Below are 27,874 nucleotides of genomic sequence, written 5' to 3'. Positions count from 1 at the left end.
AGATTGATTTGAGATTCATTTATGATAAGATTTTGACCCATCTTAATTAAATTTCTAGTTCCGTCCCTGTATTCAGAGACAATCAAACATAGCAATCTCTAAATATTCTCTGATATGTGTATCTGTGGTTGATTTTCTATTATGTGGTAAGTGAGATCCTTATGTCACGTGATAAATGATAGTAAGTGGTAGTGTCTGACGTAAATAATATCATGTCATCACTGACCATGTGGAAGTTGACAAGTTGTGACCATTCCTTGTCCAAATCATTTGTTATTTATATCTGTCAGTTAGCAACATTCTGAGATACTATGCCACTGTACTTTCCACTATCATTTTTGCTGCAGAAAAAAAGTAGTAGTGAATGGTCATAAAAAAGTAATGGTGGAAGTAGAACAAAAGAACTGAACAAGTCTTGTTTTCATATGAAAAAATGGAAAAATCTAAGACTCATTCTTTTCCTACAAACTCAAGACTTACCTTACTTTACAAGTAACTGAGTTCAATGATGGTTTTCTGTTCTGAAGCAACAAGGTATGAATCACTCTCACATATTTCCACTGTTACATTTTTCTTTCATGATGGTCTATGTAGCACTAACACATGCAATTATTTAAATTTTTTCAAATTATTACCGGTGTCAATGCATCGTAGCTAGTGATATGTGTCGGCGCTTCATAGATTGCGATGTCTCATTTATTTTATCCCTTTTTTGGTTCATATTTTAACATGAGGAAGTATGTTTTTGGTTTAATTTTGCAGTTAGTTACTCTTCATTCTTGTGTTGGAGAAAGAGTTTTTAACATCATTGTGTTAACCGATTGAAGCAAAGATGGGTTTTGAACCATTGGTTTGGTACTGCAAGCCAGAACCAAACAGTATTTGGTCTAAAACAGTAGATAGTGCTTTTGGGTCATATACACCATGTGCAATTAACACTCTTGTTATCTCAACCTCAAATTTGGTTCTTATGGGGCTGTGTTTATATAGAATATGGCTTATTATTTTCAATGCCAAAGCTCAAAGGTTTTGTTTGAAAACAAATTACTATAGTTATATTCTTGCAATGTTGGCTAGTTATTGTGCTTTTCAGCCTTTGTTGAGATTGTGGACTGGAAATTCAGCCTTCAACCTGAATGAGGAGACTGTTTTTGCTCCTTTTGAGGTGAGTTTGTCAACCATACTCCAATGAGATCACTTTGCATGAATGCACACTCAAAGTTGATATTTGACGTTGTTAGGTGTAGGCCATGTTTGGATAAACAACTGAAGGAAGTGCTCTTAATAGCGTAGAAGTTTATTATATTAGTGCTCACGTATAAATTATTTCTATAACGAAAGACAAAATAAAACCAATCTGTTTTCATATAATCTATAACCTGTTTTCTTATGCTAACCTGGAGAGCTTATGAAAATAAGTTGAAAACAGCTTATGAACATGTCATAAGTTGTTTCAGAAGCTCAAAAGAGGTCAATCAATACAGGATTTAGATTGTTCATCTAGTCATTGCTGTCAATTGCAGACCGTAGAAAATAACGGTTGGTTCAAATTCTGCTATGCAAGAGTGCTATAACGCCGCTATAACTGCTATTCGAAACATTTTATAATAAATAGCGCATTCCAGAACGATTGCTGTTTGTTCAAATTTCGCTTCTATAAACCGTTTTCTGTTTCTTTGTTCTTGCAGGTAACAGGTCTGATCATTGAATCACTTACTTGGTTCTCAATGATAATTCTCATCCTCTTAGAAACCAAGGTTTATATTAGGCAATTTAGGTGGTTGGTGAGGTTTGGAGTTATTTATGTTTTGGTGGGAGATATTGTAATGCTTGAACTTGTTCTGTCTGTGAAAGATTACTCTAGCAGGTTGGTTTTTAACATTTCATTACATTTGCATTTTCACTTTTAGATCAATAATAATTCACTCTATTTCATGTTCTCGTATTACTTCCATTTTCAAAGTTGTAACAATTACAGTAAGCTATGATTGCTTTAGCAGCATAATACACACTATAAGTGTTTTTTTTCTTCCTATAAGAATATATCAGCATTGTGTGAATTGAATTTGAATGCAGGAATTCAAATTATTAGTATTTTTCTTCATAATACAAGAAAATAAAAACTTAAGACTTTTAATATGTTATGGTTAGGATAAACACATTTAAGTTTAAGAAGAATACGAAAATTATGCTCCATTTTTTATGGCATGCAACTATGTATGTGCAGCACCCCACTCATGCTTAAGTTTCAATTTTGCAGATCTGCCCTATATCTGTATATTAGCACTGTTATCTGTCAGGTACATTTCTGATTTTCCCCTCTTTTAATGAAGGGAATCTTCATTATACTTGTAATTTGTTTTCATTTATTAGACTTCAATATTTAGGCTTTGTTTGGGAGTTTGGAGGGGAGGATTTTGGAAAAAAGGAAGGAGCAAGTGGAAGAAATAGAAGACATTGGGAGGAGAGGCCTTTGGAGGTTAATTTTTTACTCATAATAAAAAATCCCCCTGATTTGGGGGAACTCAAAAATTGTATTGGGGGAGGGTTTTGGGAGGTTACGGATGGTTTATATGAATTTTTCAAATTCAATATAATATTCTTAAAATTAAAAGTATATTAATCATAAGTATTAGTTTATCATTCTCTAAAAAACTGTTCTTCCAAAAAATGTGAATTTTTTGTCCATTTTTTTATATATTTCCAACCCCCCAAAGCCCTCCCATCTCTTCCCCTCCAAACTCCCAAACAAAGCCTTAGTATAGTGTTGTTTTATTAAAGCTGGATACCAGTGTCCTATGTAGCACCGACACTTCATCTGAAGTTCGATAATTGTCGGTGTCGGACGCTAACACAACACCGACACATGTAGTTACATTCAATCACTTATTTATTTTTTAATTTTTTTTACCGATGTCTATATGTCAGTATTGTGTCTGGTGTCTGTTCTTCATAATGTCACATGCATTGTAAGGCACTAATGACTATTTCTCTTGGCATTTGAACTCTTTAAAAGACTTGACTCAACTCATCATTGATTTGGCCTCATCATAATGAATTTATTGTGGCTACTTTATCTGATGTAGGTGTTGTTTGGTATCTTACTTATAGTTTACATTCCTAATTTGGTTCCATATTCTGGTCATACAACATTCCAAGCTGACATACCTAACAATGGTGAATATGAACCACTTTGTGGAGATGATCAAGTTTGCCCTGAGATGCGCGCCAGTTTCTTATCTAGTGAGTGATCCAAGAAATGGATGATTTAATACTATGCTGTTTTACAAATTATTTGCTAACTACAATTACTAGTGTTAATGTTTTTATTTATGCATTATGTGTAGGATTAAGTTTTGGATGGATAACTCCACTCATGAAACAAGGCTACCGAAAACCTATCACTGAAAAGGACGTTTGGAAGCTAGACAAATGGGACCAAACAGACACATTAAGTGAAAAGTATAGCTTATTGTATATGGTTCTGCATGAAATTCACATATCCTGTTTATATATTTTGGAAAATGCTATCGAGTTCCCTTATGGCATTGGTTAAGGAAATAAATATAGAAATCTTGTGTTGAAAAATGGTATATTCAAATTTTTAGAAGTTTGAAAATTGTTGTTTTCAATACAAAATTTATACTTTTGGCTTCCTTAACTAGTGCCCTTCAGACACTTGTTGGCACAACCCTATATTTTTAAGTGCTTTTTTTCTCTGCAGGTTCCAAAAGTGTTGGGTGTCAGAATTTCAAAGCTCTAACCCTTGGCTTTTAAGAGCATTAAACAACAGCTTAGGGAAAAGGTGCTTATTCATAATTTTTTCTTGATATTTTGGCTTCTCTTTAAATTGTTAGATCATTAGTTGGTTTCTTCAAGATGACCTTAGTAATGCTGTTCTCTCAAATTTTATTTGATTTGGTTTATATTTTGTTAGGTTTTGGTTTGGAGGCATCTATAAGGTGAGGCCCCTATTTTTGATTTATCTCCAAGTCCTTAAGAGAAATGATATTTGACACAAATTTGAAAACAAAAATCGACAACAACTTGGATGGTTAACACCGTTCACATATGTGGTTAATTACATTTAGTGGATGATTAATAAATATAATAAGGTGTCACAACCAAGGTATCAAAATCGGGATTTTACTTCAAGTCGAAATGGAGTAGCAAAATCGGGACTCGTAAAATCGCAATCAAAATCGAAGGATTTTACTCAAGGACTTTTGTAGAAACGATGTAGGATAGCAAAGTCGGGACTCGTAAAATCGCAATTAAAATCGAGGATTCTACCAAAACAAAAATAATGTTAAATATATGCTATAAATGTGGGGGAAGTGAAAGAGTGAATTTTTTTGGCCTTTTGGGTATTTATAGAACGAGTCATGGATTCAAATCGGATCAATTTACGAACCTAGTCAAAAATTGACCCTTATAAAAAAATGACCAAAATCCATCAAAATCCTGCGATTTTGAATGGATTTCACGATTTTGTGCGATTTTGATATGATTTTCTCTGTTTTTGGGACTTTGCTATGGATTTGAGTCATTGAAGCTACACAAAGTCGCAAAAACCAGGATAGACTTAAGTCGGGTTTTTGATAACAATGGTCACAACTCATTAACCATTCACTAAACAATTAGCCGCTATTTAAGCTTCATTAACCACTCTTAAAAAAAAAAGCTTCATTAACCACGATTTTGAGGTTCAAAGATACACGATATTCATTATAAGTTATAATCATCCAAATTGTATTAAAATATACATTATTTTGAGCTTTTCAAATGTACATGATATGTAATAAGTAATAACCACAATTTGTGTTAAAAAATACAAAACATAATTAACAATGTATTTGAACTGCAATTGTTGTCAAGTTTTGTTGTCCCATTTTGTGTGAAAATAACACATCTGTTAATTTAATTGCCTCAAATAAATTAGTAAACATTTTCATGATGCAGGTTACGTATAATTTCATGTTGAGATCATTATTTTATCACTATAACGTACAAAGTTTACATTTTATAGTAACAAGTAATCTCATTAGAGTATGCAAAAAATTGTATATTAAAAGGCATGCGATAACATCGTTGAACTAAGTTTGTGCTGACTCTTGTGGAACTTGGAATTTTTTGATGATCTTTGCAGATTGGTTATGATCTTTCTCAATTGGTTGCGCCGATTTTGCTGAACCATCTCTTAGATGTATGTTCATTTCTCCCCAAAACCAAATTAGATTGATGTGAAAATACAGATATAAGAGTGCAAAGAAGCACAATGATACTATGATAGAAAAATGAGAAAAAAATGGACACATAAGGATGTTTATGGCTTGAACTAGATATATAATAGTTTGCGGTTGATATTTTTAATGTGCAGTCAATGCAAAATGGAGATCCGTCTTGGATTGGTTACGTCTGTGCCTTCTCGATATTTGTTGGAGTGGTATGAATACTGTCTCTTATAATTTAAACAATTTTGGTTCAACAAAATCTGCTTCTGGTGAAACTTGTACATTTGTTGGATCGGTTACATCTAGTCATATAGACAGAACAGAACATCATTATTGTGAAACAAAATGACAAGTTTTATTCTCTAGTTGAAGTGAATATAAAGTCAATGTCATAAAGAGAAGCAGAGTGACCATGTGAAGGTTGAAATAAGGGTTTACATAGAAACTGTAAGGGCCTATTTGGTCTTACCTTATGCAATTCATCCAAAAATAAATTCTTCTGTACCCATAAATTTTCCCTGTCTAGGATTATCACCATCCTCAAATAGCTAACTTGCATGTATTTTTAACAAATGAAGAATTGTTGAAAATGATATTATCTGATAAGTGGGAAGACGTTCAAGTGTAGCAACTGGAGCTGAAATCACAACGAGTGCAGTGGAGCAAGAGTGCCTTCCCTTTGGGCGGCCTATTCGTATGTTGGGTTAGGACTTATGACTTGGAGGTCAGGGGTGTAGAGGGATAAATTTGTAGTTTGAAATGTAGTATTTAACTAAAGCTTGTAGTTTCTAGTTTGAAACCCTAAGAATTGCATAGTGGAAAACTACAACAATCACTCTGCTAGCGGAGACGTTGGTACAATTGGTTGAATTTCGTAATCAATCATTGTATTCTTGTTTATTTATATATCTGTTTACTTTAAGCCAGATTTTCTATTTTAACCTCAGAGATTTTATATTCTGACCCTAAGCATTGCATATTTAAAACTTTCCATACCATTTAATTAAAATATGGAAATAACAATTAATATATGTTTATACTCTTTTCAGTCAGTTGGTATTCTATGTGAGACACAATATTTCCAGAATGTTATGCGCGTTGGTTTTCGACTGAGATCAACATTGGTATTCCATCTCTTTTTCCTAAAACAAACCAGTTTTTCCTAATGTATCTACACAGTTTATATGTTGAAATTTGTCTAATTATAGGTGGCTGCTATATTTAGAAAGTCTTTGAGGCTAACTCATGAAAGTAGAAAAAAGTTCTCATATGGGAAGCTTATGAATATGATAGCAACAGATGCCAATGCATTACAGGTTCGTTTCCTGCATAAACTAGCTATGCAAGTTTTTTCGTTATGGCATACAGTGTTGTCAAATAGCGGAGCTAATAGTACTATCAGTTTTTTTTGTCAAATAGCGCTATGAAAATCACTTCACTATTCTAGTTCTACAATGGATTTGGATTTCACAAAGTAACTGTGCAACACAGATATACATTGTCCACACTCTTAATTTAATGTTAAAAAATATTACTTTAAGATGATTTGGTGAGTGTGTAATGTGAATCGACTTATCTCAAATTTATATCCCAGATCAATTAATGTGTATTACGCTGTTGTTTTTTTAAAGGAGTGAATTCGGGTCCTTCTGCTATAAGGGCAATAGAGGCCGTTAGAGCATCATACTTCGACTCAATAATTTTAGAGTGTAAACTATCTATAAATTTCATCTGTTAATATTATTCCTTTGCAATATTTCAGCAAATATGTCAACAACTTCATGGACTATGGTCAGCACCATTTCGCATCATCATAGCTATGGTTCTCCTATACCAACAACTAGGTGTTGCTTCACTTGTTGGCTCACTAATGCTAGTTCTCATTATTCCATTACAGGCAAGTTTTGATATCTCACAGGCACATGTGCATGTTGTTTTTACTTTCGAAAAACAAAAATAAGTGGTGATAAAGCCTAAATTCAATCTATTTTAACGAAGAGCGCAAAATGTTTGACGGTTTAAAATTTAGCATAAGTTACGTGAGTTAAATAGTTTGTGTGAGTTAAATAGTTTCTTTAATTTTATAGATTTTTCTAACATGAATAGATTAAAATAAGTTTTATTTTGTTAGCAGACATTTGTGATTGGCAAAATGAAAAAATTGACAAAGGAAGGACTGCAACAGACAGACAAAAGGGTTGGTCTGATGAATGAAATTCTTTCTACTATGGATACAGTAAAGTATGAGCACAATAAATTATGTTCACTTTCAACATTCAAGTACAAATTATGTCTCAACATTGTTTGTGGTATGCTTAATATGATGCAGATGTTATGCATGGGAAACAAGCTTTCAGTCTAGAATTCAAAGCATTCGACATGAAGAACTTTCATGGTTCCGCAAAGCATATCTTCTCTATGCTGTACGAATATGAACTTTGACGTGATTTTAGAATTCAAATCATCTTTCATGTGTTCTGCATTAAGAGCATTGAATTATTATCCTTCTTTTTTTAGTATTTTTTAATTAAAATTGAGTAACTAAATAAACTATGATGCAGATTGTAGTTTTTTCCTAACTACTATTTTTTTCCATTGCAGTTAAACAGTTTTATATTGAACAGCATTCCAGTTCTTGTGACAGTAACTTCCTTTGGAATGTTTACATTACTCGGTGGAGAATTAACACCTGCAAGAGCATTCACCTCACTATCTCTGTTTACGGTTTTGCGTTCTCCTTTAAATAGTCTTCCAAATTTACTAAATCAGGTTGTTGTTTGCTCTCATCTCATTCTGTTAATGCTCTATTAGTCTTTTTCTCCCAAATAAAATAGATATATTAACTAAACATTTCTGCTCTATGATTTGGAAAAGTTCTAAAGGGTTAAAAAATATGCTTAGTTAGTAATTAGTCCTTATAACACCAAAAATATGTTAGTTTTGGCTCCTATAAGATTTTTTGTGTTTCAATCTCTGTATCAAACACAAATAGTATATTTTTGGTCACTCATAAAGGACTAAAAGCTCTCACATTGTGCAATGTTTTAAGATGAAAAAAATATGAAATTTTGATAGGGACTAAAATCAACATATTTTTCATTTGACAGGAACCAAAAACATATTTAATCAAATTATAAGAAATAAATTTATGATAAAGAAACTCTATCAGAAATGAACAATAATTATTCAAAGTGGTTATATGCCGATAAACCAAAACATTAAACAAATAATAAACACTTCAAGCGTTAAATTTTCCTCCATAGTAATTATTTTCTCCTCTTTAAATTTTGATAACCATTTAGCTAAAGATATGAAGCCATTTCTTACTGTCTACTGATTGTATTTTCTGACAGGTAGCAAATGCAAATGTGTCATTGCAACGTTTGGAGGAACTGTTTTTGGCCGAGGAACGGAATTTAAAACAAAATCCACCAATTGTTCCAGGACTTCCAGCCATCTCAATAAAGAATGGATACTTTTCATGGGATCCTAAGGTCAATTTTCACCGATTCTTGTGAACATTGCCAATATTTTTTTGTTAAAGTTGTCTTAATTGTTTTTAAACTAACAGCAACATTATACCGACTGAATTATTTAAATCTAACATCCCCATTTAATATTTTAGGAAGAGTAGCATTTTACCATGTTATGAAGAATAATAATATTTAGTAAAAGGTTTCAATACCCTGATCAATAATCAGTTTCAAAGCTAAAACAAACTTACTTTTAAAAAATACAACATAGAAGCATATCAGAACATTCTGCATGTAATTTTGATTAGAATTCTTAAATCAAGACGATAAGATCATTTTTCATTTGTCTCAATCCATCTTATTTTTAATCTAGATATTAGTAGCGTACAATTCAGTTGTATAAAAAAATTCAATTCAATTTGCAGGAAGAGAAGAAGCCCACATTATCAAATATAAATGTTGAAATACCAGTTGGAAGCTTAGTTGCAATCATTGGAGGTACTGGAGAAGGGAAAACATCACTTATTTCAGCAATGCTTGGAGAGCTACCTCTTGTATCTGATGGAAATGCTACAATCAGAGGGACTGCAGCTTATGTTCCGCAGATTTCATGGATTTATAATGCTACAGTGAGTTGCAGCTTATTGTATGCATCTAAGTTTTATGATTTATCCATAAGTACTCTTAAATATGAATAATTCTCAATATATTGAAAAGGTTGAAACAACTATTTATATATAAATGAGAGATATAATCTATATAGGAATGCAATTCTATCATAATTCTAAAAAAATACCAAAAAATCATACTATAATGATTCCAATATCTCAACCAGTACTATTTAGTTTATCATTCTCAATCATTTATTATTTTTCAGGTTCGTGACAATATATTATTCGGTTCAAATTTCGACCATGGACGATATTTGAAGGCTATTGATGTCACTTCCTTGGAGCATGATCTCAACTTTTTACCTGTAAGATTGTTTATAAGCTTTCATATTCTTTTCTGTTTCGATAAATCAATATGAAAGTTTTTTTCATCACCTACAAGATTGTTTAAAATATTTAATCCTATCTATCTATAGTTTTTCAAAATAAATATACAAGTTTTTATATTTTATTTATCTCATTTATTCAGGGCCGTGATTTTACAGAGATTGGAGAAAGAGGAATCAATATTAGTGGTGGACAAAAGCAAAGAGTTTCTTTAGCTAGGGCTGTATACTCAAATTCAGATGTATATATATTTGATGATCCTTTGAGTGCTCTTGATGCTCATATTGCTCAAGAGGTATCATTCTTATCAAACTCAAAAACACAAGTCCCTTTTATGATATAGCCTCTTTTGGATAAAAACTTTGTTTCTATTTATTTGTCGTTTTCAAAGTTCAATGCAACATTAAATATTGTTTTTCTTGGTATGTGAAAATAACCTAACGAAAAAAAGAAAGAATGAGGGTGGTAGTTACTAGAAGCTGTCAAACCTAATCTACTTCAGTTTAAATCAATGGTTTCTTCCTTGCTTTATAAGCTTCATTGATGTAAATTGTCGTAATCCAACTGATTATCATAGCCAGCTCGTGTACGTCATCAGATTTTCCTTTCTCCTGCAGTATAAACATTGGAATTACTAATGTCGACACCATTAATATATATATATTTTTTGAAATTATCTATGATCATAGTTTATAGTTCATATAACCTGATTTGCAATGTACTTTAGGTTTTCAGGAACTGTATAAAGGAAGGGCTGCAAGGAAAAACCAGAGTTCTTGTTACCAACCAGCTTCATTTTCTCCCTCAGGTGGATAAAATTATTCTGGTTAGTGAAGGCATGATTAAGGAGCAAGGAACGTTTGAGGAGTTGTTGAAATGTGGGCCTCTATTTCAGAAACTAATGGAAAATGCCGGGAAAATGGAACAAGAAGTAGATGGTCAAGACACAAATGATGTTTTACCTTTGGATAATGGGACAATTGTAGAGTTGGCAAATGATTTAAGCTATGGGAAGAAGGGAAAATTTCAAAAATCAGTACTTGTTAAGCAAGAAGAGCGGGAGACAGGCGTGGTTAGCTGGAAAGTTTTAATGAGGTAAGATTGACATTTTATTTAAAATTTGGGCAGTACATGAATCTTTTTGTTGGAACATGTGTGGAAATTGAGTTAAACAGACTAAACACAAATTCCCATGTTGGGTAGAACTAGTGTTGTGTGAATTGAAAAAGTGGAAGTCCCACATCGGATGGAATACACACATTAGTAGTGTTTATATAGTGGGGGTGTACCTCTAAAAGGTATATAGTTATGTGAACGAAGTAAGCACTGAGAAAAAAAAAATATACTGATATATATTTTATTATTTGGAAATGATAAATTAAATAATTAATTTAATCATTATTAGAAAGTGTTTTCTTAGTCCCCAAGTTTTGCTAAAATAATTTGGAACGCAATCTAGAATATTTTGGAACACAATCTGAAATATTTGGGAAGGCAATCTAATATATTTTAGTACATGATCTAAAATATATTTTGATACTCAGTAATATATTTATGTATTGAATAATATATTTTTGTACTCAATATGATATATTTTGAGACTCAATTTGAGATATTTTTGTACTAGATCTAATATGAGAATTACTTGCTCCCAAAGTTTCTCACTTATTAGTTGTGAACTTTCTCTATAAATAGAGAGCTCACACAGTGCATTCCACGCACCGAAATTCACAGTTGATGCTTCCTGTGTTTTTCCTCTCTTCTCCCTCCTTCGACTTGTGTTGACAAGTTCTTCTCCTTTTTCTACTCCTTTCTGTCCCTTCGGAATTAAGAGTGTTCTTAAGACCATAGTCCCTTTTCGGTTTAATGTCCCTTCGGAATTAAGAATGATCTTAACAGCATAGTCCCTTCGATAGTTCATTCTCTTCGGAATAAATAATGTTTTAAGATCATAGTCCCTTTTCGATATAATAAGAATGATCTTAAACATATATATTCTTCTTCAACTCATGGAGAAGTTAGATGTTAGAATGGTCGTAACACCATATTTGAGTGGTTGAAATGCCTATTGATATTTGGAGAAGTTAAAAATTAGAATGGTGGTAACACCATATTTGAGTGGTCTCAACATCATAATTGAGTGGTTACAATACCATATTGGTTTCAGTATTAAAAGATTGGTCTTAGTACCATATTGAAGGTGTAATTCTCGAACGGTTTTCTACAGTGCAGTAGTTAATCGAACAGTTGTAGCTGGGTTGATAGTCTGCCTTGCACAATTTTGGGCAGTGCCATGAAACGTGTTAAAGAGAGCGACCTGGTCGTGACTCAACCTAGTAACAACTTCGGTAGATAATAGAATTTGGAAATCCAAATACAACAGTTTGGAAATCCAAAAAACAACAATTTTAAGACGTTTCGATCTGCTATATCTATCGAAGAAGTTACTTATTGAGGTTGAATTGTCCCTAAATAAATTAAGAATAAATCAAGCTATAGAATTACATCTTTTGATGAAGTGCTTGTTGTTTAAAACAACAACATTAATATTCACCGAAGAAGCAATGTTTATCTTACTTAACATGAGAAGCCACGCTTGCTATATTTCATTCGGCATGGCTTGTTTCCTTTGATATTAAGTAAGAACATGACTTCTGAAGTCGTTAAAGAACTTTTATGCAATTACATAAAAGTATGAAACCAAAGTTGGATATGACTTTATCCCTGCTATTGCAAAGTCAACATTTGCAGAGAACTTTTTATTGGTTACTATGGATGGTAATGTATAATTGATTTCTTATGCAATTAGTGTGGATGGATTCGGTTGTTACCTTAGTGAATTGCTCTCGGAATAACCATCGGAAAAAATGCGCAAATTCCTTAATATGTGCCCACGGTTAATCGGTTAAAGGAACAAGCGTGATTTTAGTTTGGAAGGGAGTACTAGTTACTCTAAAAATAAGAAAGAATCTGAATTTCAGATTTCTATTGAATAAGACTGGGTTGACTCAGACTTAAAGAGAGACTTGTGTGTCATACACTCTTGTCGGAAAAGGACTTCACTTTGATGACATGTTCAAAATTAAAATTCTCCTTCTATTTTATTAGTTGTGTGATTTTAATATTTGACATATCAAAATTGATCACGAACTCATGTTTAATTTTAAATTTGAGTAACTTGGATTTAATTCCAACGTTATATGATTAAACAATTTTATATTTTGCAGTCAAGATATATGAACCAAATGTTCATATAAACAAGTGTTTAGAGAATTTGAATGTGCATACTTGATAGCACATAAATTAGAAATGATAAAATAATCTTTTATCATACTTATCGATGACTGTGAATTTTGGAAAATAAAATTGATGCGCTTGATATGTTCAATTTCTATAAATTGAAATTTATGTTGGATAGAGTACCCAAGTCTAAGAACAAAAATTTTAATTAAGAAATTTTTGAAGAAAAGACAATCCAACTTGTCTTATTTTTTGAACTTGGGATTGTCTGGACTATATTTAGATTCTGGACCCCAAGAGAGTTGAACTCACTAGTACAGCCTATGAATGTATATTCATTGGGTATGCTATAAATAGCAAAACATATAGGCTTTATGACCTAAATGTTAAAGTGATCATAGAATTAAAAGACGCCGATTTCTATGTAAATATTTACCCCTTGAAACTAAAGAATAGTGGGGGCACGACATTAGTGGGGGCAAAATAAATTCCCTTCTAAAAATTAAGAACTAGTGGGGGCACTATATCTGATCACATTCGTGTAATCAGAAATAGTTATGAAAACATCGTACCAGATGTTATAGAACCTCGAGGAGGTAGGAAAGCTAGAATAGCTAAAGAGTATGAACTCGGTTTATACATTGGAAGAATATCCATTAAGCCTTAAAGAAGTTATATCCTTATTGGATGCTGAATTATGGCAAGAAGCAATAAACGATGAAATGGATTTTCTAGAGTCTAACAAAACAAGACAGTTGGTTGACTTGTCTCATAGTTGCAAACTAATCGGTTGTTTTTGGATTTTAGGAAAAAGAACTAAAACCTGATGGTACGGTTGATGAATACAAGGCTATCCTTGTAGTCAAAGGTTTTAGACAGAGAAAAATATAGTCTTCTTCGACACTTATTCACCAGTCACTAGAATCATATCCATAAGAGTACTAGTCCCTTTAGCCGCCGTTCATAACTCGATAATACTCCAAATGGATGTGAAAGTTGCCTTCTTTATGGTGAACTAGAAGAAGAAGTCTATATTAAACAACCTGAAGGTTTTGTGATTCATGGACTAGAAAACAAGTTCTGTAAGTTAGATAATTCTTTGTGAGGTCTAAAATAAACTCTTAAGGAATGACATGAAAAAGTTGACATTCTAATGCTATCGAATGAGTATAAAGTGAATGAAAGTGACAAATAATATTTACACGATCATATGTCTCTATGAAGACAACTTGCTCATATTTGGTTTAAAAATTTATGTTATGAATTATATGAAATCATTGTTTATCAATAACATTGATAAGAAAGACCTAGACAAAGTTGAAGTAATTCTTGGTTTCAAGATTACTAGATCAGAAAAGAGAATTTTTCTGATGAATCTCACAAAGTTGAGAATATCTTAAGGAATGTAATTATTTGACTATAAACTTGCAAGTATAAAACCTTTCAAGAACAGTTGAGATGGTACGCCATTGAATGTATTAGACTCGACGTTGGCCACGTCGTGAGATTTTTGTTCAAGTTTATTAGTAGACGGATAAGAAGCATTAACATGCAATTGAAAGAGTCATGAGGTGCCTTAAGAAGATTATGACTCTAGGATTACATTATGAGAAGTATCCTATTGTACTTGAATGGTACAAGATACAAATGAGAAGTATCATATTGTACATGAGTGGTACAAGATAAAAAATTGAACATCCTTCAGATGAGTCTCAAAGCGACCAGTGACTGCCCATTGAGCATCACTTGAGGAGTTATTTGTTGAAACAAATGATATTATGGAATGAATCTGAGATGAGAACACTAGAGAAAACTAGTGAAGAAGCAAGTTGATAAGATGCTTGCTAGCTAAGAACCCTCAGTGGGTGAAACCGTTGTCCGAAGTGTTAATTTATTGTGATAGTCTGCAGCTATTACAAAATTGAGAATCGTTACCACAATGGTGAGAGACGATAATTAAGGCACGAACACAGAATGATTAGAGAGCTCTAAAAGGAACGGTTAAAGTATATCGTGCACGTATTGATAAAGAATTAGTCAATCCTTTGACGAAAGGAATTACTAGAAAGAAAGTCCTAAACACATCCAACAGGATGGGACTAATGCCCAAAGGTCACAAGTGATGGTAACCCGACCTACATGATTGGAGATCCCAAGAAATAGGTTCAATGGGTAATAACAAGTCATGAGTGATAGAACATGCTATGAGAAAAGTAAGAAAGCATGATTCCTGCAGTGACAGAAGGATGAGATAATAGAAACTCTTAATGAGATCTATACTCTATGTGGAGTGGAGTACCTAGCTACAGGAGTACTCTTGATAGACTCACCTATACGAATGTGGAACTTAGGCCGATTCCTATGGTATTCGGGGCAAAATACCTAGAGCGTTCGTTAAAACCGGGATAGACGTGCAAGGCCATAAAACGCACGGGTTTTTAGAATACACCTTATGAAAAGGTTTGTGTGTGGGTTCTATGTCTGAGATAGAGTTCAATGCTGTAAGCAACTCTTGTTAATCAGAATTTTACTCGCTATGCAGAGGTTCAAGTTGTAGGCGACACCTTTGTTTACTAGTAAATCTTATGGAGACGTCTTTGACGTTATTTTTGAAACCATTTTTTAAATTCAAGTGGGGGATTGTTGGAACATGTGTGGAAATTGAGTTAAACAGACTAAACACAAATTCCCATGTTGGGTAGAACTAGTGTTGTGTGAATTGAAAAAGTGGAAGTCCCACATCGGATGGAATACACACATTAGTAGTGTTTATATAGTGGGGGTGTACCTCTAAAAGGTATATAGTTATGTGAACGAAGTAAGCACTGAGAAAAAAAAAATATACTGATATATATTTTATTATTTGGAAATGATAAATTAAATAATTAATTTAATCATTATTAGAAAGTGTTTTCTTAGTCCCCAAGTTTTGCTAAAATAATTTGGAACGCAATCTAGAATATTTTGGAACACAATCTGAAATATTTGGGAAGGCAATCTAATATATTTTAGTACATGATCTAAAATATATTTTGATACTCAGTAATATATTTATGTATTGAATAATATATTTTTGTACTCAATATGATATATTTTGAGACTCAATTTGAGATATTTTTGTACTAGATCTAATATGAGAATTACTTGCTCCCAAAGTTTCTCACTTATTAGTTGTGAACTTTCTCTATAAATAGAGAGCTCACACAGTGCATTCCACACACCGAAATTCACAGTTGATGCTTCCTGTGTTTTTCCTCTCTTCTCCCTCCTTCGACTTGTGTTGACAAGTTCTTCTCCTTTTTCTACTCCTTTCTGTCCCTTCGGAATTAAGAGTGTTCTTAAGACCATAGTCCCTTTTCGGTTTAATGTCCCTTCGGAATTAAGAATGGTCTTAACAGCATAGTCCCTTCGATAATTCATTCTCTTCGGAATAAATAATGTTTTAAGATCATAGTCCCTTTTCGATATAATAAGAATGATCTTAAACATATATATTCTTCTTCAACTCATGGAGAAGTTAGATGTTAGAATGGTCGTAGCACCATATTTGAGTGGTTGAAATGCCTATTGATATTTGGAGAAGTTAAAAATTAGAATGGTGGTAACACCATATTTGAGTGGTCTCAACATCATAATTGAGTGGTTACAATACCATATTGGTTTCAGTATTAAAAGATTGATCTTAGTACCATATTGAAGGTGTAATTCTCGAACGGTTTTCTACAGTGCAGTAGTTAATCGAACAGTTGTAGCTGAGCTTGTTTTATCCTTGAGGCGGTGTGGTTGATAGTCTGCCTTGCACAATTTTGGGCAGTGCCATGAAACGTCTTAAAGAGAGCGACCTGGTCGTGACTCAACCTAGTAACAACTTCGGTAGATAATAGAATTTGGAAATCCAAATACTACAGTTTGGAAATCCAAAAAACAACACTTTTCCTTCAAGTTATTGTTATTAAGCTTCATGAAATTTACACCTCCACTTATATTGTGATGAAATTCAATTTTACATTTGAAGAATGAGAAAGGGAAGGTTCAAACTCTAGACCACTTGGTCATAGAGACTTAAGTTGTCAAGTGAAGACACATGAATTGTTTTATGTTAATTCTAACATTAAGAAAGTATAAAAAAAATGAATTCAATTTCCACATAACCAATATTAGGAACATATTGTATTCTTTCATTAGAATGGCAAAATGTTGTTTTTCTCTCTTCTTTCTCATTTCTGTATCGTCCCTTTGAATCTCATGAAAGAATCTTGATCCCTTTAATTTGCACTATTTCCTCCTTTACCCAAGAGTTCTTGGATGAGATAGTTAGGGTCTCTTCCAGCTTAACCAGAGGCCTCAAATCCATTCTTGGGAATGCAACGACATTAAAACTCTTGAGGGAGAGTTTTTCCACCCATTGCCGTTCTATCTGGCTTGAGGGATTAGTCTATGCAATTGCTCACAAAAGATACTTGGTTTACACAAGAGCGGAAAAGTAAATAAATAACATCTAGCTTCCTTTTAATTTAATTTGCTAATGGATGCTTTTCTGGTGTTTGTATACAGTAGTATTTCATTTTTCGTTTTGTCACCGCTCGCTAGCCCTTCTTATCACTTTTATCTACTTGGCCTCTATTTAGATGCTCTAGTTTAGTTATTACTAATTCCAAAATTACAGGTACACATCTGCTTTGGGAGGAATATGGGTAGTTTCTATACTTCTTGCATGCTACACATTAACAGAAGCTCTTCGAATTTCGAGTAGTACATGGTTAAGTGTGTGGACATCTCAAGATTCAACTGCAGCTTCTCGTGCCGGATATTTTCTTTTCATCTATGCAATATTCTCATTTGGACAGGTAATAGTTCTGCAATAACTACGAGTTTCTATTTAACAATTTTATCTTCTAAATTCTCACATGTTTCCAAACTCCAATATTAAAATTTCTTCTTTGTATTTAGTATCTTTTGCTTTACTTGTAACAAGCTATGATATGAATATTTTATTTGTCGGATTCAGGTATCTGTGGCACTTGCAAACTCTTATTGGTTGATCACTGCAAGTCTTCGTGCTGCAAAACGATTGCACGATGCAATGCTAGATAAAGTTCTACGTGCCCCAATGATATTCTTCCAGACTAATCCTGTCGGCCGCATGATTAATAGATTTGCAAAAGACACAGGGGACATAGATTCCAATGTTTATAATTTGGTGAATATTGTTCTAGGACAACTCTGGCAACTACTTTCAACATTTGTTCTTATAGGCACTGTCAGCACCATATCCCTGTGGGCCATAATGCCACTTCTGATATTTTTCTATGTTGCTTATATTTACTACCAGGTGTGTTCTATATCTTGCCCTTACTTTTAGGAAGTGACCATTTTTTAAGGAATTGACACTAAGACTGCGTTTGGCTTGCCTCGTTCTTTTTTTGTTTTTTTGATACGGGAGTGTTTGGCCTAACTTATTTTGACATTAAAAGCTATTTTAAAATTAAAGCTAAAAATAAGATATTTAGAGATAAAGTTAAAGTTGTTTGATAATTATTGTTACCTTTTAGCTTCAAAGATACTTTTCGATAGAATGATAGAATTTGAGTTAAATAATAAAAATAGATAAAATTATTATCTCCTACTTGATTTGAAAATCTTCTCTCAATTACCTTTTGAGAAGTTCCTTATATCTACTTTTTATAAATATAAGTTGAACTCCTTCTTTAATTAAGATCTTTTTAAAAATCCTAACTTCTTTTAAGAAGAAAACAAGTCAAGCAAAAACGACTCTAAGTAATCATGGTTGAAGGAATTAACTAATCTTTCCTATTAATGTCATGCCTAATAGAGCACATCTCGAGAAGTGAAGCGCATGGATTCCATTACAAGATCGCCAGTTTATGCACATTTTGGAGAATCAATGAATGGTGTGTCAAGCATTCGTGCTTACAAGGCATACGACAGGATATTACACGACAATGGAAAATTCATGGATAACAATATCAGATTTACTCTTGCAAATATTAGTACAAACCGTTGGTTAACCATAAGGTTAGAAAGTTTAGGTGGCCTCATGATTTGGTTGATAGCAACATTTGCTGTGTTACAAAATGCACGATCTGAAAACCCTACATTGGTTGCATCTACAATGGGACTACTTCTCAGCTACACATTGAACATAACAAGTATTATGAGTAGCACACTTAGACAAGCAAGTAAAGCTGAAAACAGTTTAAATTCGGTTGAGCGCGTTGGAACATATATAGATTTAGAAGCCGAGGGTCAAAGTATAATTGAGACGAACCGTCCACCACCAGGATGGCCAACAAAAGGATCAATTGAGTTTGAGAATGTTGTTTTGAGCTATAGGCCGGAACTTCCTCCGGTCTTGCATGGATTGTCCTTTGTAGTGTCTTCAATGGAGAAAATAGGTGTAGTTGGAAGAACTGGTGCAGGAAAGTCTAGCATGCTTAATGCGTTATTTCGGATTGTGGAACTACAAAGTGGAAGAATCATTATTGATGGATGTGATATTTCTACGTTCGGACTAGCAGACTTGAGAAGAGTTCTTACTATCATACCACAGTCCCCCGTTCTTTTCTCTGGTATGAACTATGACCATAAATCTTGTTCTTTATTTAGTTAATCAAGGCTGAGTTTAGTTTCGAATTTTGATACACAAATTTTTTAAATTGTGATTGAGTTGCATTGTGGGCCAATTCGGACCACAATTGCAGGTGTTTGTAGTACCAAGATGCCACAAATACATCAAAAGTGACAAAGTTTTACACTTCCATCCAATCATGTATTAGCACATTACTATAAAATACACAACTGTTCTTGTATTTTAAGTTTTCATTTAATTGTGAATAAACATTGTCTACTGATCTGAATATTACTTTTCTGTAATGAAATGTAATATCAGCATATTACTTCGTCGTACCAAGATGCTACAAGAACATCAAAAGTGATAAAGTTTTTACACTGTCAAAAGTGATGTATTAGCATAGGGCTATAAAACATACGACTTTTCTTGTATTTTAAGCTTTCATTTAGTTATGAAAATACATTATCTATTAATTTCAATATAACGTTTTTGTTCTGAAAATTGCCAATCTATCTTTTAGGAACTGTTCGTTTCAATCTCGATCCATTTAATGAATACAATGATGTTGACATATGGGAAGCTTTGGAAAGGGCACACATGAAGGATGTAATCAGAAGAAATCAATTTGGTCTAGATGCTCAGGTACATAGGTTATGCTTAAATTTAGTTGATGAGGTTGCTCAAATCAATCAGCAATGTTATTTGAACATCAGTTTAAGATAACAAAATTCGATAACTTTTAAATGGTTAAAACAGTTTAGACACATGATCAACAAAGTTTTAGATTTGACTAAGAAATATAAGGTGTCGCAAATTTGTAACCATTTAATGAACTTTATTAAGCACAAATTCAAACGTAATTAACCTTTATTTTCAAGTGTCCAAATCGACATTCATGGTTAATTTCAGTTGATGGTTAACAAGTTATCCAATCTTGATTTACTCATTAATCACCTATTAAACTGCACTAACCACATGTGTGAACTGCGTTTTCTTTGTGACCAAGATGTGTGAACTCCGTTAACCATTTAAAAAGGTGTCGAATTTTATTGTCGCAAACTGATCATCAAATAAGATTTCTGCATATTGTATTTATTATTTAAGCTATTTTACATTTGGAATAGGAAGTTCCCCAAAAATTACCTTTCTGGTCATGCTTTAAAACATGTTTTAAATCCAGGTGTACAATGTAGAAATATTTACTGTTAGTTTGATATTTACAATTTATATTAGTTTTTTACTTGCTTAATTTTGTATATTTATCCATATTGCTGTTACTTTTAGATTAAATCAGGTAGGGGTGAACTGCAGAGTCTGAAAAAACAAAATTACAAGCTAGTATCTTTAAAAATGACTAATTCATTTTCGAGTGAATATTCACTTTAGTTCCAAAATGTGCGAGATGATGTCACTATAGTCCTAGAATGTATCAAAATTACGAAGACATCCCAAAATGTAAGTTCCATTAGTAATTTTATGGACAAACTGACTAATGAAATACATCCTTGAGGACAAATGAACAATACATTCGACAACTAAATTGACTAATGAAAGACAAATTTAGATACATTTTTGTAATTATAATACATTGAAGTACTATTGTGATAACGCATCACACATTCAAATACCAAAATGACGGTTTATTCATTACTTTTTGAATTTTGACTATATCCTTTTCTAGATATATATTCAGATAATGTTGTTATTCATACTTCACTAATTTTTTGGAAATGAAAAATGAGTTGATATATGATATCAGAACATTTTTTTTATATATTTGATAACAGTCATCAAAACTTTGGGAAGTAAATTTTATTTTAACAAGTTCAATTGAACCTTAGTTGGAAATATATGATAGTTTTGTCTATGAAGATTGTTAAGAGTGTTCAGTAAATTATATAACTATTTTTTCTTAGTGTATTTGAAATGAGAAGTAGAAATATGACAAGGTAATCTTTTGAAATGAATGAAGGTTTCTGAAGGAGGAGACAATTTCAGTGTTGGACAAAGGCAGCTGTTAAGTTTAGCAAGAGCATTGCTAAGAAGATCAAAGGTTCTTGTCCTCGATGAAGCTACTGCTTCTGTAGATGTTAGAACCGATGCGCTTATACAGAAAACTATCAGACAAGAATTTAATTCATGCACAATGCTCATCATTGCACATAGATTGAATACTGTTGTCGACTGCAACCGGATTCTGTTGCTAGATGCTGGAAAGGTACATCCGATTAGCCTGAACTACAAATATTCAATTTTGTCCCTATATATCATACTAACTTTTGATTTGGCGTCAAATTCCGGAGAAGTAGAAAATACTAACATAACAACTAATATACTAACATTTCCTGTCCGTTTTTTTTTTTAAATATTAAGATTCATCTTCTTGTATACTTTACAGGTTCTTGAATACAATTCACCTAAGGAACTCTTACAAAATGAAGAAACTGCATTCTACAAAATGGTTCAAAGTACCGGTCCTGCAAATGCTGAGTATTTATGCAGCTTAGTGTTTGGAAGGAAAGAGAACAATTCAAATGAATATAACAAGGAGTCGGAAAACGGTATGAGACAGTTAGCATCTACAGATTGGACTGCTGCTACTCAGTTTGCAATAGCTTCTACACTTTCTTCGTTACATCAACACCTTCAAAGTCCAAATACTAAAGACGATAAAGATATCCTTAATAGAACATAGGATGCAGTAGTTACACTGCCGGAAAGCATGATGAAACAATAGAAGAGGCATTCACTCAATATCATGTTCATACAGATAGATAGTGGTCTACTCTCTATAAACTCATTGAAGGTAAACCTAATAACTATTGTAGAAAGTAATGGAATAATTAATACTTTCGTGTTATTTTGTGTCTTAAACCTCCGGTCCTCAGAGGAAGGAGGTCCTGTTAATTTATAGTCCGATCGAGACGTGAGTAAAGTCAGACTAATGATTGTTCTAGTCTCGGTTCAAAGTTCTTCCGAGCAATTCATCCTTAACTAGAGCTGATTAACCATTTTGGTCCAATTACTTTCGTCTTTTCTCAGTCATTATCAATTCATCTTTCAGGATTTTCTGTCTTGATCAGATTGCCTCAGGACAACTTGAGATGGAAGTTGTATATTCGATGAACCACCTCAATAATACGCACATTCAAAATTTCCAATTGCCATCCTAAATTTGTTGAATTTCTGTAAGTTTTGATTTTCTAAATTTTTTGTTACATGAGTTCACGTAAATTGAGTTCATGCAAATCCGGTTAGCATAATTTAGCACGTTTTGAGAATGTAATAATGTTAAAAATTTTAAGAGAAAATTTTGTGACAAATTATAAGGCCAACTTCTTAGGTTATGCCCATAACATAGGCCACAAAATCCTGAATTTGATAAAATGAAAATTAACAAATTGAGTTAATATTTAATAAGTTGGTGTGTTATCAAGTCATAAAAAAAGTTCATCTGGCACGCCACACGAACTTTCGTTAGTCACTTGATGGTTGAGTCAACAACAGGGGAGAAAAATCAAAAGGGATAACTTCCAAAAGATGCAAACAAGTCATTTTAATATAAGGATTAAAACCGAAATACCTAATAGTTATATGGACGAAAAATATATTTAATCCAATAAATAATATATCACATGTCTAGTTAATTGTTTTTTTTTCCATTCACAAGAGAACATCACATTTTCTCAATTCGTAGAATTATTTCCTTAAAAAAAAAATTGATATAAAATGTTTTTCCTTTTTAAAGAATCAGCCTATGACACTTCTAGTTTTTAAATAAGGGTCTTGTTAACGAGTGCCTCCGGAGCACTCTTTAAGCATTCTAAATTAAGTAATTTTTATTTAAAAATATCAAAGGTTTCATTTTCCAATGCACTTCACTACACAAACTTTCATAAAAAGTTACTATTTAAAGTCCTTAACTAATGTCCGGTGGCACTAGTTAACATTTCCATTTAAATAAGGCTTAAATAAGTAAAAGGTCCCTGTAAGTTGGCACGTTTTTGGTTTTAGTCCCTGTAAGTTTTTTCTTGCGAAATAACCGTTGTAATTACCAAACGTTTTGGAACTCGTCCCTGCTGTCAGGTTCCGTGAAAAAAATGCATTGCTGGCTAACGGTCGCCTACGTGGCACATGCTGATATGGCAACAGTTGCCAACTGGATTAAGTAGAGGGACTAAAACCAAAAACATATTTTTACATAGGGATGTAATTAAAAAAACGTAAACATCAATTTTTAAAAACCACTCTTTCCTTCTTCTTCCTCTCTGATCTTTGATTCCTATTATTATGTTGGATGATGTCTTGAACATCCCCATCAATACACTCATCACCCATCATGGAACCACGGTGGCACTTCCATGGTTTCAACTGCACCACCTTCATTTCCTTCTCCGTCTTCCTAGTTGAAGAGTGAGTTGTACTCATTGATTCTAGTATTTCCCTTGACTCATTTTGCTCTTTCTTTCTTCTTCAATCATGTGTCTAGGACACAGGTTGCGAGAGGAACATGGGGACCAAACAAGGCTACTCTATGTGTCTAGGACAAATGATAAGGTTTGTGGTGGTGTTCCTAACTTGAGGTTTATTGAATAACCACCATAGCTTTTGGAGAAATTTTGTGTGTTGGAGGAAGAGGATTTGGATTTGTTGAGATTTGATTTTGGGGTTTTGAGGTGGTGTGCCCTTGTTAGAGAAGATAGCAGCGGTTTTGAGAGAGTTGAAGAGATTTGAGGATGGGTATGGAAGGATTGAAGAAGAAGAAAGAAAGATAAGAGAGATGAAGAAGAAGGAAAGAGTGTGAATTTTAAAATTCAAAAATTGACGATTGTGTTTTTTAATTATATTCACCATGTAAAAATACGTTTTTGATTTTAGTCCCTCTAATTAAACCAGTTGCCATATCAGCAAGTGTCATATAGGTGTCCTTTAGCCAGCAATGCATTTTTTTCACGGAACTTGACGGCAAGAACGAGTTCCAAAACGTTTTGTAATTACAAGGGCTGTTTTGCAAGAAAAAAACTTACATGGACTAAAACAAAAAATGCGCCAACTTACAGGAACCTTTTACTTATTTAAGCCTTTAAATAAATGTGTTATCACCTCTTTGATGGGTTATTTATTTATAGAATATTTTTTTAATCATTCATTTTTATTTTATGTTAATGATTTTTCCCTATCTATTACGAAAAGATAAATTCTAAATAAAAAATATATGTAGTGATCGTTTGAGTGAGCTAAAAGACAAAAGTGCAATATATTGATTAGAGATATTCACAACATTAGAGTCATTCCGCAACATTAAATACATTTTTTTTATAGAACATTAATTACAATTTTATAAATGGTTTTTGCAACTCCTAAATGCTAACAACTATTTAATTAAAGTTAAAAAAACATTATATATTTAGTTATAAAGAGATAAACAAAATCACGTTTATTACATACAAAGGAGGAAAAAATATGGCTCAAAAGTTCATGTTTTTTTATGCTTTGATCATCTTTCTCTCATCATTTTATGTTATAATCAATACAAGTATGTCATTTTACACAACCTTTAAATTTTTTATAATTTATCTTATTCACAATGTTTTATCACCTTTCAATAACATTCAATTTTCTCTTATTTGACAATGCAGTTGACCCTCCTCACCATATTACTAATCATGAAATTCCCTGCAAGTATAATCATGATTGTCCAACAATTTTAGACTATATATCAATATGTCCTTATCATTATTGTGAGTTCTGGAGAACATATTAATTATGTTTAAAAATAATTATTTTATGTCTAAGCATATAATTATAATATGCAAGTAATTATATTTCTATCCCTACATAATACAATAATAAAATAATAAGGCACTTTAATAAATAAATGTAACATATTGTACCAAACAAAATGTAATATATATGATTAAGTAGATTAATTATTTATGATCAGTAATTATGAATGTCTATTTTTGTTCTTGACCGGTCAAAGATCTGGGCTTAAGTCACTTTAGGCCCAACAACAAATCAAGCCCAAATGTTGCATTTGACAGAATTACTCGCGACGCGCCCCTTCCCCGCGCAGGGGGTACACGGAGCAAACGAGAATAGTTCAAACGTCCTGCAACGTTCGGCAACGTCTCTCTACCCACGTTCTCGCGAATATCTCACCGGCGGTTACACTTACGATTTCGTAATCGCTGGTCAAACGTGTGCCTTACAACGGCTCTGGATTCACCAACCTCTATAAATAGGAGGCTCCTCGCAGCCTCCAAGGTAGAATCTTCTTCACTCTTAAACTCCCCCATTTTGAACCTCTACTGACTTGAGCATCAGGGTGTCTGCATGTACACACCCATCATTCAGTCCAGCACTCACCAGAGTTCTCTCACCACCGTACCACCACTTTCAACCAAGCACCGGCAGCCACCTTCTGATCAAGTACGATTAGTGGTGCCGTTTGTCGGAATACAAGCTCTCCCCGTTTTTTACATACAAAAAATCAAAGCTTTCAAATATAAAACCATGTCTGCCAACGGTGATGCACGTCTTCAAAGTGTGGTCCAACGTCCAAATCAGGACGGACACGCCGCTTCTCCATCTCCAGCACCTAGCCCACGGAGGGGAGGCTCACCTACTAGCTCCCATCCAGCGGTTCATATACAAGATCAGGCACCTTTCGGCCTTCAACAACCAGACGAGGTGGCTGATAATTCCACTCCATCAGCTTCATGGCTCAGCTACCTACTGCAAACTTTGAAAGCTCAGTCAACGATGGTCGAAGAGCAAAACCAGCGCATTGTTGAGCTTGAGCGCTCAAAGAAGCAACTGCTTCATCTGCACAATGCTTCTTCCCTGCCACGTAACATAAGAGGAGGGAGCCCTAGACGTTCCAGGTCCAGATCTCCTCGTCGGTCCAACAGTGTGAGATCTCCCAGTCGAGGACGATCTCCTCCAAGAAGAAGAGGCAGACGCTCATGATCCTCTTCATCCAGTTCCGACGACGAACATGGTTCCCGAGGAGGCCGTTATACTTACAGTCCCTTCACTCGGCGTATTCGAGACACTTCGATCCCTTGCTGATTGGAAAAACCCCCCAGATGGATTCTTACGACGGGACGTCAGATCCAGACGAACACATCGAAAATATCGAGGTTGTTCTCACCTACCGCTCTGTAAGAGGGGCGGTTAAATGCAAGCTTTTCGTCACTACTCTGCGGCGAGGAGCAATGACCTGGTTCAAGAATCTGCGAAGGAACTCCATAGGTTCCTGGGGTGACCTCTGTCACGAGTTCACCACTCACTTCACGGTTTCAAGGACTCAACCAAAAATGGACTTATTTAGTTAATTAAACATGAGTTTAATTTTGAATTTTGTTACACAAAATTTTAAGTTGTGAAAGTTGTGATTAAATTGCATTGTCGGCCAATTCGGACCACAATTGCAGGTGTTTGTAGTACCAAGCTGCCACAAATACATCAAAAGTGACAAAGTTTTACAATTTCATCCAATCATGTATTTTAAGTTTTCTTGTATTCTTTTAAGTTTCCATTTATTTGTAAATCCGAAATGTAATATGAGCATATTACTTTGTCGTAGCAAGATGCTACAAGCACATCAAAAGTGATAAAGTTTTCTTGTATTTTAAGTTTTCATTAGTTGTGAAAAAACATCCACCACTTTCAATATAATGTTTTTGTTCTGAAAATTGTCAATCTATCTTTTAGGAACTGTTCGTTTCAATCTTGATCCATTTAATGAATACAACGATGCTGACGTATGGGAAGCTTTGGAAAGGGCACACATGAAGGATGTAATCAGAAGAAATCAATTTGGTCTATTTCTTGTTTGCATAAAACTCGTTCTAAGCTTATGTTGAATTTCTGCATGATCAAGAATTCAAGACTGCTCATTGATTCTCAATTCGAAACAATTCATTTTATTATTAGGGAAGAGAATTAAAAATGCTCAACTTTGAAGCTATAGAGTGAACATACTCGTTCTAAAGAGATTGTGTACTCACTCTCCGTTGCTAATTATAAGAAAATTTGATTTTTTAGGTTCATTCAAATTCCTTATGTATGTGGTTCATATCGTGGATCACATACATCATTAATTGCATGAACATAAAAAGTCAAATTTACTTATAATTAACAACGGATAGAGTAATGTTTATCGTTTAATGCAAGTTCTGATTTTCTAGGTTTTTTGTCACACGGGTGAACATAAACCGAGTTCATGCAACCTCGGTTCACATAAGCTTCTACAAATTCAGTTCGCGTAAGCATACACCAACTGAGTTCAAGCACACTTTTGCAAAGTCATATTACATACATTTACACAAA

The 27,874-nt window shown here is 33.4% G+C and overlaps 1 protein-coding gene across 3 annotated transcripts; it reads left to right on the top strand.

Annotated features, from left to right (window-relative positions):
- On the top strand, positions 1 to 27,874 carry LOC25488558 (ABC transporter C family member 12). Of its 3 annotated transcripts, XR_003010417.2 has the most exons (28): positions 8 to 534; positions 763 to 1,165; positions 1,689 to 1,867; positions 2,261 to 2,300; positions 3,087 to 3,243; positions 3,348 to 3,462; positions 3,725 to 3,805; positions 3,938 to 3,962; positions 5,150 to 5,206; positions 5,381 to 5,446; positions 6,284 to 6,358; positions 6,443 to 6,550; positions 6,997 to 7,131; positions 7,369 to 7,475; positions 7,564 to 7,657; positions 7,836 to 8,003; positions 8,588 to 8,728; positions 9,133 to 9,336; positions 9,585 to 9,683; positions 9,848 to 10,000; positions 10,433 to 10,800; positions 17,612 to 17,792; positions 17,954 to 18,277; positions 18,779 to 19,535; positions 20,058 to 20,179; positions 21,510 to 21,755; positions 21,936 to 22,343; positions 22,602 to 22,848. XR_003010417.2 is itself a non-coding variant. In XM_024779414.2 (27 exons), the coding sequence occupies exons 2-27, from the start codon at positions 833 to 835 to the stop codon at positions 22,230 to 22,232; spliced, it is 4,632 nt and encodes a 1,543-aa protein (XP_024635182.2). In that variant the 5' UTR covers positions 8 to 534; positions 763 to 832; the 3' UTR covers positions 22,233 to 22,559. The 3 variants fall into 3 exon arrangements, 2 of the variants coding, with proteins under 2 accessions (XP_039688197.1, XP_024635182.2); XM_024779414.2 differs by lacking the exon at positions 22,602 to 22,848 and having other exon boundaries at positions 21,936 to 22,559; XM_039832263.1 differs by lacking the exons at positions 20,058 to 20,179; positions 21,510 to 21,755; positions 21,936 to 22,343; positions 22,602 to 22,848 and adding an exon at positions 27,257 to 27,874 and having other exon boundaries at positions 1 to 534.

This window comes from Medicago truncatula, chromosome 3 (assembly GCF_003473485.1).
Source record: "Medicago truncatula cultivar Jemalong A17 chromosome 3, MtrunA17r5.0-ANR, whole genome shotgun sequence".
NCBI lineage: Eukaryota > Viridiplantae > Streptophyta > Magnoliopsida > Fabales > Fabaceae > Medicago > Medicago truncatula.
This window is presented reverse-complemented; position numbering and strand designations above follow the sequence as displayed.

What these genes read in the sequence shown, in the direction of transcription:
- LOC25488558 (XM_024779414.2), top strand. Translation starts at nt 833, where the DNA reads ATGGGTTTTGAACCATTGGTTTGGTACTGCAAGCCAGAACCAAACAGT. An exon ending in AACAACAGCTTAGGGAAAAG is followed by an intron (nt 3,806 to 3,937) that starts GTGCTTATTCAT and finishes ATATTTTGTTAG; the next exon opens with GTTTTGGTTTGGAGGCATCT. An exon ending in TCTCGATATTTGTTGGAGTG is followed by an intron (nt 5,447 to 6,283) that starts GTATGAATACTG and finishes TACTCTTTTCAG; the next exon opens with TCAGTTGGTATTCTATGTGA.